The sequence below is a fragment of the Polyodon spathula genome, chromosome 8 (genome assembly GCF_017654505.1).
Source record: "Polyodon spathula isolate WHYD16114869_AA chromosome 8, ASM1765450v1, whole genome shotgun sequence".
NCBI classification, from domain to species: domain Eukaryota; kingdom Metazoa; phylum Chordata; class Actinopteri; order Acipenseriformes; family Polyodontidae; genus Polyodon; species Polyodon spathula.
Genome location: NC_054541.1, coordinates 33,692,490 through 33,705,776, shown reverse-complemented (window position 1 = coordinate 33,705,776; position 13,287 = coordinate 33,692,490). Strand labels below are relative to the sequence as shown.

At 40.2% G+C, this 13,287-nt stretch overlaps 1 protein-coding gene across 2 annotated transcripts in view; it reads right to left on the bottom strand.

The window, feature by feature from the left end:
* The window catches only part of LOC121319818 (plexin-C1-like), a 31,356-nt gene extending 18,525 nt beyond the window's left edge, over positions 1 to 12,831 (bottom strand). For both annotated transcript variants that reach the window (XM_041257668.1, XM_041257669.1), the window contains exons 1-8: positions 11,820 to 12,831; positions 10,234 to 10,365; positions 9,162 to 9,296; positions 8,979 to 9,079; positions 8,258 to 8,384; positions 8,000 to 8,159; positions 7,176 to 7,278; positions 189 to 282 (exon numbers count right to left, since the gene is read on the bottom strand). In XM_041257668.1, the coding sequence (XP_041113602.1) occupies positions 189 to 282; positions 7,176 to 7,278; positions 8,000 to 8,159; positions 8,258 to 8,384; positions 8,979 to 9,079; positions 9,162 to 9,296; positions 10,234 to 10,365; positions 11,820 to 12,770 (1,803 nt within the window). In that variant the 5' untranslated portion in view covers positions 12,771 to 12,831. The remainder of the gene's footprint in view (positions 1 to 188; positions 283 to 7,175; positions 7,279 to 7,999; positions 8,160 to 8,257; positions 8,385 to 8,978; positions 9,080 to 9,161; positions 9,297 to 10,233; positions 10,366 to 11,819) is intronic.
* Positions 12,832 to 13,287: the final 456 nt, after the last annotated feature.

Genomic DNA, 13,287 nt, shown 5'->3' with positions numbered 1-13,287 from the left:
CTGCAATAATCACTGCTTGTCAACTTGATTTCCATTAAAGTGAATGAAATGGATTTGATTATCTTCTTGACAAAATATACATGATGTTCAGCAGTTGCAGCAGCTAATGGAAGATGAGGAACGATGAACAGCACTGGAACTACTCTTCCACTTCATTATTCACGTTGAGTAAGCATGGTTCTAATTACCTGTCCAGGGCTCACACTCTGAGGATTGGATGATGAAGAGCATTTATGGTCTTTTAAAGACCAGGAGCAGCCAGCTGAAACACAATCTGAACAACTGGGAAACAGAAATGTTAAGTGGCACTTTTTTGTGTCCAAATTACAGGCCAAGGCCTATTGTAAGAATTGTAAAAAACATATAGTAGGCAATGTTTTGCTAACCATGTTTGACTAATCATGTAACATGTCACACTTTGTTATTGACTGTGCAGTATAAAAGTGCCAGAGCAGTTACAGAGCAGTTAGTCATTGGTTGATAGTAGAATTGTCTTGTGGTGCTTGAGGATCTTGTCCGGTGTGTCTGATTTGGGGCACTGTAGCATTTAGCATGTTGCATGCCACTAAGCACATACGTGCAAGGCTAGATATGATCTGTTTACAACCAATGTAGTGCTTTCCCATTGAGGATTTACACAAATGAATGAATTGGAGACTGCACACTGCAGCTACTGACTGAGCTGAGGGACAGTGCATGTGCACATGCACCGACTGCCTTGCAAAGTCAAATTTTGCCAGTTATTATTTCCGACTGTCTCAATTTCAAAAGTGTAATTTTACAAAACAGGAGGGGCATTTATAACTGGAGTGTAAACCACTTCCTACGGCTGGGGCCCTGTGTGATTAGGAAATAGGCTTCAGTTCCCTTTCAATTCGAAGACGACCAACAACAATACTTTTGGGATATGCCTGCCACAGGCCAGGTATTTACTGAGCATTTTATGTCTGAGGTGCCGTTAGGCCCCTCCGGGGAGAGACGTCCTCGGTCCCACCTACTGAGGGAATAAGTAATCATTTTGCGGAGATCGCGTTATACTAGCCTGTCCAGTTGCTGTGATTGAGTCTGTATAAAGAACTCTCACTCGAGTTTTCTGGAGTTCCCTTGCAAATAATTAATTCCTTTTACCAATAACGGATGCGCCCTGTTCACAATTTTTAAGGAGCGTTTGTTATGGACTTTTTTAAATTAAACCCATCCAACTGTTTAGAGAGGGTTTATTAGTCGCTTGGCACGGTGACTGTTTTTCCCCCATAGCTGAACTGCTGTGTGTGTGAGCCTGGGATAGTATGGACTTGAAAAACCAAATGGTCCAAGTCCTTGAGTATTTGGCCAGGCAGCAGGCTCAAGCCCTTGCACTGGCCCTGGCTCAGCCGATAACACTGGTCCTGGACTTAATGTTCCAGGACTGAATGTTAGCATGGCTGAGGAGGATCATGATGAGATTTAGATCGCGGTCTCATGGGAAGGTGGTTCCTTCCTTCAGAAGCACCTACTGCAGTCAGTGACCCCACTTGAACCGGTGGATTCAGAGCTGCCCCTGGGTTAGAGTACACAGCTCCAGATTTCTGGCTTCCAAGGATAAGCCCTGGGCTGAAGCCTGGCAAGCCTTGTGGTAGCTTGCAGGCAGCTTTTGCTTTCGCAAGCGAGGGTCCCAGATAAGGACAAGTCAGCATTGCTTGATGCATCAATATCCCCTGACCATATCTTTGGACCAGCAGTAGAGGAACTGGCGAGGCGTCTCGACAGGTAGCCTCAATGCTCCCCTCCTGTACTCTGGTACGGGAGAGAATGAGACGCTGGTGTCTGCCCGTGACTCACACGGTGAATCAGATGGTTCCGATCCCCATTGCCCCACGTGATGACTTGAGGCACCGCCTTCAGGCTTTCACGGCAGCTAACAGCTGGCTCTACCCCCAACAATGGGAGGGTGCCAGACGTGGGATTCCAACACAGCAGCAATCTTGGACGTAGATCAAATGCTGCCCCAGGCAGCCCCCACAATGGGCTCCGCATCAGCCTCAGCAGGGTCCCTGAAGGCTTGCGCCTAGGCGCATTTGCACCTCAGACACTTGGGTGCTCGCCACCATACACACCGGTTATGCACACTATCACATTCTCCAGTCTGTCTAGACGGGTGACTGGTTACTACTGTGGACTTAAAAAATGCGTATTCATGTTCCTGTTCATCCTGCCCACAGTAAATATCTCTGCTTCGCTTTTCTTGGAAGCGTTTTCGAGTTTTCCATTCGGCCTCTCCTTAGCCACCTGCACATTTTCAAAGTGCATGGATGCCATCCTAGCCCCTTGTGGCTGCAGTGGATCAGGGTGTTGAATTACCTGGGCTACTGGTTGAGCTGTCCCCAGTCGCAGGAAAGGGCAGTGGCCCACATGGCAATAGCGACGGTTTCACCCTCAACGAATTCTGGTGCAGCTTACCTGGGACTCCGGTTGTCCTCCCTTAAAATGCAAGCCTGTCTGTCGAAGACAGAGTGGCTGCCATTCAAAATTGCCTATCCCTGTTTCAACAGGGGGCGATAGTACTTTTGGTGTTAGAGGTTGCTGGGTCTTATGGCCATGGCTTCATCAGTCCTCCAGCTGGGGTTACTTCATAAGCACCCGTTTCAGACGTGGCTCGATGCTACATCCCAAACGCGACAGACACAGTCGGCTGACTGTGTCTCACGTATGCTGGAAAGTCCTGCGCTGGTGAAGGAGAATCTCTCACAGGCGTAAAAGTGTAAGGATGGGAGGTAATCTACATCTGTCAGGTGGTGAGGATGGATGCATCCAACTCAGGTTGGGATGCAGTCTGGGCCAGACAGCCCTGCACATAAATGTGCAGGAGTTGCGAGCGGTTCATCGCACTTGTACGCATTCCCACCAAGTACTGTTGCTCCTGGCTTTCCTAGAGAACGTATAGAGAGAGAGGTAACAGTTCTTCTAGTGGCCCCGAGATTCTGGTTTTCAAACCTTTGTTAGCTGCTGCAAGGCCAGCCATGGGAAATTTCGCTGTGCCTGGATCTCCTCAGTCAGGCGAGAGGAACCCTCTGGCACTCACAACTGGGCAGACTCCAACTATGGGGCTGGCCCCTGAACAGGACCGTATGTCCGCCTTAGGGCTCTCAGATGCTGTCGTCAGTACACTGCAGAATGCTAGGGCCTCCTGCATAAGGTTGTTATACACCTACAGGTGGAGGTATTTTCAAAATTGGTGTAGGACCAGAGGTCACAACCCCATCTATTGCCCTACAGCAATTATTGATTGACAGTTTCTACAAGATCTGCTAGATTTTCTATGCTGAAAGTGACCTAGCAGCTATATCTGCATGCCATGTCCCCACTAATTCAGTTCCCCAGGCACTCATTTTCTGATCACCTATTTTCTAAAGGGTGCTTGGTGGTTACGCCCTCCTAGAAAGGACATCCTTCTCAAGTGAAGTCTAGACATGGTATTGGAGGCTCTCACTAAGGCCCTGTTTGAGCCTATAGATTCCACAGAGTTGAAATAGCTCTCTATGAAGATAGCCTTTTTGTTAGCCATCACCTCCGCTAAGCGGGATAGTGAGCTACAGGCTCTGTCAGTGCACAGTTCCTGTATGTGTATTTAGGATGATGGAAACAGGGTATCATTACGCACGAACCCCGCTTTCCTCCCTAAGGTGGTTATGGCGTTCCACTTAAATTAGTCAGTGGAGGTAGAGGCTTTCCATACCCCTCTGTTTTTTTCGGAGCAGGATGGGAGATTAACCCTTAGCGGTCCATTTATTCAGCACTTGTCAGGCGCGTCAGGTGCAATTTACTTTCACACGCGCTGTTTAAAATATTTTTTTCAGAGTAAAACAGGTTTAAAAGGCACTGCATAGCAAAATGACACTCAGTACTGCATCTCCAACCAAGCCCCACCCCTTGTTCGCTGTATTTTTAACAAACCTCTTCATAGTCGTGCATACTGATAAATCCTCTCTTGATCACTCGTTTTATTACCAAACTCCTCAATAATGCGATCCAAGTCATTATTTTATTACTATAACATCTCAAAAAGCTCTGCAAATGTCTGTGACATTCTTTGAGCGCTGGATGCGAAAGCAGCTATCTTCTTTTTTTGTGTCCGTGTTAGCCTTGTGGTGCAGGGGCTATGTGTATTGCTCAGATACGTCCCCTTTTTTTCTTGGCCATTGAAAGGTTTACTCAACTAGAGACCTGTGGTTGATGTCTTTTTGATGACGTCGGACAGGGTCCGACATTGGACTGGAAAGGGAAAATTGTAATGTCGGACCAGGTCCGAAATAGGGCCACAAAGGGTTAAATGCCCTCTGTCCTGTTTGGGCATTGAGAGACTATGTAGCTAATATGAGAGTGCTGCATCAGTCTGACCAGCTCTTTGTCTGTCACGGTGAAAGGACCCTGGGTCAAGCCCTCTAAAAGCAGCGACTGTCTCACTGGATTGTGGACACAGTTTCGGCTGCATATACTGGTGCAGAATTAGAAATGAACATTGCTAAGGGAGCTAAAACCAATTCCAAAATGTTTTTCCAATATTACAACAGCAAGCGAACATTCAAAGAGGAGATTAAATGTTTAAGAGATACAAATGGCAAAATCGTAGATGAAGAAAAAAATAGCAAATATATTAAATGATTACTTTTCACAAGTTTTTACAAAGGAAGATACTGACAACATGCCCCACATGTCATCCAGTTCCTATCCAGTTTTAAATAACTTTAGCATAACTGAGGCAGAAGTGTTAAAGAGACTAGGAGCTCTTAAAATAAACAAATCCCCTGGGCCGGATGAGATCCTCCCAGTAGTACTCAAAGAAATGAAAGAAGTAATTTACAAACCGCTAACCAAGATCATGCAGCAGTCTCTTGACACAGGGGTGGTACCGACAGACTGGAAAATTGCAAACGTAATACCGATCCACAAAAAGGGAAACAAAACTGAACCAGGTAACTACAGACCAGTAAGCCTGACTTCTATTATATGCAAACTTATGGAAACTATAATAAGATCCAAAATGGAAAATTACCTTTATGGTAACAGGGTCCTGGGAGACAGTCAACATGGTTTTAGGAAAGGGAGATCGTGTCTAACTAACTTGCTTGATTTTTTTGAGGATGCAACATCGATAATGGATAATTGCAAAGCATATGACATGGTTTATTTAGATTTCCAGAAAGCTTTTGACAAAGTCCCGCACAAAAGATTAATTCTCAAACTGAACGCAGTTGGGATTCAAGGAAACACATGTACATGGATTAGGGAGTGGTTAACATGTAGAAAACAGAAAGTACTTATTAGAGGAAAAACCTCAGAATGGAGTGTGGTAACCAGTGGTGTACCACAGGGATCAGTATTAGGTCCTCTGCTATTCCTAATCTACATTAATGATTTAGATTCTGGTATAGTAAGCAAACTTGTTAAATTTGCAGACGACACAAAAGTAGGAGGAGTGGCAAACACTGTTGCAGCAGCAAAGGTCATTAAAAATGATCTAGACAAGATTCAGAACTGGGCAGACACATGGCAAATGACATTTAATAGAGAAAAGTGTAAGGTACTGCACGCAGGAAATAAAAATGTACATTATAAATATCATATGGGAGATACTGAAATTGGAGAAGGAATCTATGAAAAAGACCTAGGAGTTTTTGTTGACTCAGAAATGTCTTCATCTAGACAATGTGGGGAAGCTATAAAAAAGGCTAACAAGATGCTTGGATACATTGTGAAAAGTGTTGAATTTAAATCAAGGGAAGTAATGTTAAAACTGTACAATGCACTAGTAAGACCTCATCTTGAATATTGTGTTCAGTTCTGGTCACCTCGCTATAAAAAAGATATTGCTGCTCTAGAAAGGGTGTAAAGAAGAGCAACCAGAATTATTCCGGGCTTAAAAGGGCATGTCATATGCAGACAGGCTAAAAGAATTGAATCTGTTCAGTCTTGAACAAAGAAAACTATGTGGCGACCTAATTCAAGCATTCAAAATTCTAAAAGGTATTGACAGTGTCGACCCAAGGGACTTTTTCAGCCTGAAAAAAGAAACAAGGACCACGGGTCACAAATGGAGATTAGACAAAGGGGCATTCAGAACAGAAAATAGGAGGTACTTTTTTACACAGAGAATTGTGAGGGTCTGGAATCAACTCCCCAGTAATGTTGTTGAAGCTGACATCCTGGGATCCTTCAAGAAGCTGCTTGATGAGATTCTGGGATCAATAAGCTACTAACAACAAAACGAGCAAGATGGGCCGAATGGCCTCCTCTCGTTTGTAAACTTTCTTATGTTCTTATGAATTATCCCCTCCTGGGCGGGTGGCCGTGTATTCTACCAGAGAAGTAGCTACGTCATGGGCCCTCTTTAGAGGTGCCTCATTGACTGATATTTGTACTGCGGCTAGTGAGCTACTCTGCATACATTCACCAGGTTCTACCGGCTTAATGTGGTAGATCCCTCTATGCCTTGATTAGGGACAAGGGCCCTTGAGGCTGCACGCTCACACCGCTAATTGCATTACGGTTTCGAGTCATCCCTTGTCTGCTGTTTCCACTCACACTCCCTTGCAACAGCTTTGATATACTTTCTCAAAGGTATTGTTGTTGGTCGTCTTTGAATTGAAAGGGAAAGTGAAAGACAAGACGACCAACAAACCTTGCGAGGTCGCATCACTCGCATTCGTGGGTTCAATGTAAAAGAGGAAGTGAGCTCTGTGGAGTGACTGTTCCCTTGGTAGGCGAGACTGAGGAAGTCACTCTGGAGGGGCCTATCGGGAGCTCTAATATAAAATGGTCAGTGACTACACATCCCAAAAGTATTGTTGTTGGTTGTCTTCTCTTTCAGGGAACCAGGGTTACATTCGTAACCTAATGTTTAGGTTGTCAGTTAGATTCAATTACAAGTTGTGGAGTGAGTCTGTTTTGAAACTGCTCTTTGGTAAATAGATACATATTGAAAATAATTTACTACCGTGCTAAATTTTCAGACATTTTTGTTAACCTCTTGAGTGATTTATTTAAAGCTTTTTAACATCCATTTTTTGTTTTCTTTTTAGAAAAAATGTTACATTAAATTCTCTGTGAATGTAGCACATGGTTAAGGTGTGCACGACTAAAAATAAATAACAGCTTTTCTAAAATTAAAATAAAAACATTAAAATGACAGTACTTACGGAACTTTAGTGGGGGTGCTTCCAATTTTAGAACAATTATGTAGAGTCATTGTTTCATAGAAAGTAAATGTGCCAATGGCAAATGTCACACTAACTTTGAGACCTACAATGAAGGAAGGAAGGAAAAAACACAGAGATACCTATTGAATCTGTGCATCCTGGTACCAGTATGCTACTGTAGTTCAAGCCAACACATGAAAGTGAGGTAAAGCATTCTAGAGTAATATCAATGCTCTTACCGTACTTAAAACTAAAACTAATCAACATACTTCAGACACTTCTTATTTGACCTTTAATTAAATATCAATTGATTTCTAATACAAAATAATAACATATTCAACTAATAACAAATATTGGTTGTTTACGTGTAAAGTTAACTTCAGTTAATGAATAATGAAATACTTATTTATTCCTTGCAAAATAAAACATTATCTAAAAATAAAATTTAGATGCCAGTTGACTTAAAAAATAATTTTTAGAATTTTGAAAATTGAACATATTTTTAAAAATATATTTCATATTCTCATCAGGAATACACATGATATATTACCATTTTTACTTTTGTTTTATGTATTTAGATAAAGCTTCCCAGAACTACTGCTCCAGTAGTTCTCTAACACAGAGCTTTTAGACCCCTGAAAAACAATTACCACATACTATAGCTAATGCAACCATACATGTCTGTCTGTCTCTGTATCTGTCTGTATTCTTGGCATATTAGTCTTGGGGATAAAGTAAGGATGTGATTACAGTAAGTAAAACTTCCCTGGAGGGTCTACAAATTGACATGCAAACCAGATACAAACAGCTCATTAAACAGTTACCTTCAGCACTAAGTTTGTCTTTTGGGAAACTGCAGGAGCAATCTGGAAACATTGTGTTGTATTTTTCACAAAGATGTTCATTTTCAGCTGTTGTTAGACGACAAGTGAAGGAATGGTCTCTTGAGTTATTTACAAAGACTTGTGCCGTCAAATGAATGTCCTAAGGGGAAATGAATGACGGAATGAACAAACAGAAATAACAACCTGCTTCACAAAAAGACAATTTTGTAAAATGTTAACTTGCATGTGTATTTGTACCTGTTTATTTTCAGAAGAGCTGTCAATCAATCTATAGGAAAATATTTGATTGGGGTTTTGAATAGACCCCTCTGCTATGGTAACCCAAATCGAGCCTGGTCTTGAGCATTCATTCGCCAAAGTGCATCTACAAATTTTAACACAAAAAAGTAAGAAGAACATTTCCAAGGCTGTACCGAGTGGTTTCACAGTTCAGTGTTGTGGGAGCACTCTTGTAACAGCACATTTAAAGCACAGTATAGTACATGCTGGGCTGCAAAATTGCAGATTGTCACAGCATAAGAAAATAACTTCAATGGAAGAAAAGCAGCAAGAAATGAGGTTGTTTGCAATAGATGCTCATAGATCTACATTATTAATATCCAGTGGGTGTCTTCTGGGCATGTTCATTCATAATTACTTTAGTAACAGAGTTGATTTCAGAAAATATTTAACATTTTATTTTGATGTATTCTAGACACGACTGACTTTAAAAAAAAAAGCTGACTTATTCAAAGCCTAGAAGTTCAACAACAGTTTATTTGTTAGTGTGATGCTCACCACTTAAGTGTAAAATTCGACCTCAATCATGTGGCCATTTTGTGACTTCACATGACTTGTGCTCTTTTCTTTTTATGGTGCAGTTTTTCAGGCATTGCAACTGCAAAAACAACTTTTAACTGGCTTAGAAAGCATTTCACTATTGAAAAAGGAGTGTAAAAATGTGTGTCTGTATACAGACCTGTTCTCATGAGCACACCATCCACAGAAGGGATCCTGTGCCAACCAACACGTTTTCCAGGAGTCAAATTTGCTACAGTTTGCTACTTTTATTCTGGTGAGCTACAAAAGAAAAACAGCATGGTTTATTAGTGTTCCCTCCAAAATACACTCACTCTCAAATCATGCTCAAATAACAAAGTACCTCATTTCCAGAAGCCATGTATACGTGCTCTTGTTCCACGGGGTCCAGCAACATTTTAAAAAACACAGCCTTTTCTGCTGGAGATTCATACAGGATTTCTGGACAACTCACTTTCTGATTCTGGTCTATAACAATCTGTAAGTAGGGGAATAGTTACATTTAATTTAGAACAAATAAGGAATAATATTGCAGTATCTGAACAGCTTTTTAAAACTAGTATATGGTTATTTAGAATACTGTAGCTACAAGTTCCTTTAAGAAACTTGTGAACAGCCACGTTGGTTCATATACAAGATGTATGAACAAGTTTTTTTTTTTTTGTTGCTTTTGTTTTTTGGTGATTACTTTAATAGGATCAGTTCAAATATGTATAAAAAGCTTTCTAAGAGTTTGTTTAATAAATACTTTTGTTCTCTTGTACGCTTTTAAAATGATCAGGTTTATAATACACTTGACAGAAAATGTCTCCAACCTACCAAAAATACATCTTAGTCTATCCAGCCACAGCAAAATGATCTACTGTTACATCTGAAGTTATTGTAGCGATCTTGGTTGCTGCAGGCAGGCGCATCACACAGGGTGAGGCAATCCACAAAACAGGCGGCGGGCGAGTGTGAACCCGGGATCTCTCACACTAAAGCATAGCGCCGATACCGCTGTACAAAAGAGCTGGCTCCTTTGCAAAAAGCGTATATCGAGCTTATGTCTTTGTATGTTATTACATCACCTACCAGCCCCGCTGCTCCCTTTCCCCGTGCACACTACATTATTTATTTCTAATCCTGAATGAGATACATTAAACACATTATTGATATTACCAAAGCCTTTTATTTATCATTGGACCACTGATCTATTCTTTTTAAAAAAAAAATATTAATATAATTTTACCAAAACAAAAACCCCAAAACAATACTGCACATTTGAGAACTTTCCAGTAAATGGAAGTGCAGGACAGTTAAGATTTACAAAAGTACTTTGTTAGCTACACCCACTTGCAGTTCTGACATTACAAATCATTTTCAAATATCTTTCTCATTTACTGTACTAGTGGCTATGGAAGAGTGTCACTGACCTTTAGCAACTGCCCATCCCCAGTCCCAATGAACGCCACCACCCAGTTGTGAATAGCAACTGTTGCTAACGATGTCATCTTAGAATGGACCAGCGCTGCTTTAATTGGAATAATTTTATTGCTTGAGGAGGGCTGGAAAATAAGAAAAAAATCAACAAAATCTTTTTATTCTTCAGGTGGTATCCTTCTAGGGTTGTAAACCTTACACTAAGGTAAAAAATGTCATAAGCAGGTCACAATACAATATGATAAACAAACAAAAAAATCTTAATGGATTTTGAAAAGAAAAGATTATTCACACATTGTGCTTAGACTGTCTGGCCACTTTATTAGGATCCGATACTATCATTACCATAACAGATTTTTTTTTGCTTTGGCCATAGGCCCGTTCTGACCTCACACAAAGAGGCCTCACAGCGGCTCCGAGGTGTGTCGATACCCACACAACAGACCCCCTGTCATGTGATGTTGCTTAAATATTTTTTGGTTCAGCCCACACTAAGCCTGCCTAACAAATTAAACCCCTTACTGTCCTCAGAGACAACGACACTAAAATATCATTTAAATAAAACGTGGGGAAAAAAAGTTACAATGTGACATTTGAAAAACTAGAGATTGAAATGATGGTGTCACCAGCCTTGAAACAGAATAACTGTGGGTGGGACATTTCTTTACCCTTTTATCCCATACCAAATATCTTGGAATCCCAGAACAGCTCACCATCTCCTCTAAAACATGATGCCACCCAGGTGTGAAATTCACATGACTGAGTGATACATGCAGAAGGTACAAAGCTTTCAGTATTTTCAGCTTCTTGGTTTGTGGTGAATTGGTTATAATTGATCAGTTATTTTTTTAAGGATTATTTTGTATTTATAAATGTATGGAGTACCAATATGTACACATGTTTTAAGAATTTATTCATTGGCACTCAAATTTTTTAAATACACCAGACTATGCATATGAGTACCTGCACTTTTTTGTTGAGCATTTCACCCCTAATGACATCTCACATGCACAGTGGTACCTCAAACTGACATTTATCTTTACATTTAAGAATATTTGGCAAGTGTTGCCACCCTTTAAAATATATAGGTCTCGTTCCAGTACAATAATACATTGTCTATGGGCCGCCACAACCATAAAGCATCAGCACATGGCACTACATAATACACTGCAGAAATAAAATAATATTTACACACTGCGCATTTGAAATAGTACTGCAGAGTTCCATTGCAGTCATTTTTAGTAATACTGTTTATTGTAGTAATACCTATTATACATTTTTCGTATAATACATTAAAAGCTACTAAATTATCATAAAATGTAGGCGCTTCATTTGAAGTGACGGCGATAGCTTGGATATCCGATTTATTATTTTTGCCATTTCCTAAAGACCATTAAAAAGCTTGTAGCTATATTATTTACCTAGTGAACGAAGGTGAGATCTAGATATAGTATATAACTATATATATATATATATATATATATATATATATATATATATATATATATATATATATATATATATATATATATCTATACCCCCAGAATTATGTTAAAACAGTATATTGTAAAATACATACCGGTGTGTGATCACAGTCTAAAAAGCAGAAGTCCTCATCCTTGGCAGCGCTTTTCTGAAGCCGGGCATCTGACAGGTTCAAGACTCCCAGCGCTGTAGTATCAGGTCCACCCGACTTCCCAGCTGTGAAAACCCCCGCCCAGAGAGCACTGTCTCCGGACAGCTGTGCTAAAGAAGAGGAAAGCAGCTCTGGACGGGCTTTATCATTGCAGCACGACATGGTCACAGCAGTGAAAGTGGTAAACATGTCCAATTTGTATTTTTTAGTTTCCATTACAATTATTCTCGATGAGGAATTGGATGTGTTATTGATGTTTAAAAAGAAATAAATCCTCTGTAACCACTGAAAACCGTCCACAAAGTGTAGGCCTATTTTTTTTCCATTTCGCACTGAAATAAAGGGTTTATGAGGGGCTTGTTGTTCTAAAAATATGTTTATACCAACAACGTCCCTCACAGTAATTGGCAGTAGGTCATCCTCTGTACAAGGCGGCGGAACATTTGTTCTAAACGCGCCAACAGCCAAATACGTAGTAGTTTCAGCCTTGAATAAGAAACCTACAGCTGAACCAGAGTAGACAGGAACAACAGGTACCTCATCTGAAAATATGATGTTTGAAATATTATTCAGACGTCTCACTTCGCAAGCCCCATTATTTCTTGTACCACACTGAATTAATGTGTTGTTGTCTTCGTATACCACCAGGAGTTTGATCCGATTTAATGTATTGCCGGTACAACTGTTGCTGGCAAAGACTTCGTTTTTTATCTCCAACTTCAAATCATGTTTCAGCTGGTAAAGGTGGCTCTCGGTGGCAACGTAAACTTTATTTTTTCCAATAGCTAGGTTATTGATATCAGCGTCAAATCTGTAGCTCTCATTGCAGCAAGCGTAATAAACGAGCAAAACAAAACAAAACATATAATAAGTTTCCATCGTTCTTACTCGCATTTAACAATAAGAGAGCACATTAATTAGAACGGGTGGCAAGCTACTTCACTGCGTGTGCCAGATTGCATGACAAGGATTTCTGATTAATAGTGTTTAAAGTTCCTCTTTTTTTTAACCACGAGATCTCGCTAGGAAGGCTTCCGTAATTAAAACAGCAGGTGTTAAAACTGTACAGTTAATACATTTTTATTACATTTTCCCTTTTATCTGAATTATTTTTCTACCGTTTTAACTTTGCCAACAAAGTTATTTGTATTGCGTCTAGTATGCTCATGTGTGACCAGTTTAGGAGTTTATTAGACCCAGCACTGCGTACCATCATATAGGCGATGTCTAATGTAATAACAAAACAAAAATAAATAAATAAATAAACCATACAGCTCTATACCTATACTGCTTACAAAGTATGGTTAAACAATCAAAATTAATAATTACGCTGAAAGTATTTATTGATAGAAAAAATGTACAATACGTGTATTTTTATGACTTATCCAGTGCACCAAATGTTTCAATTTCA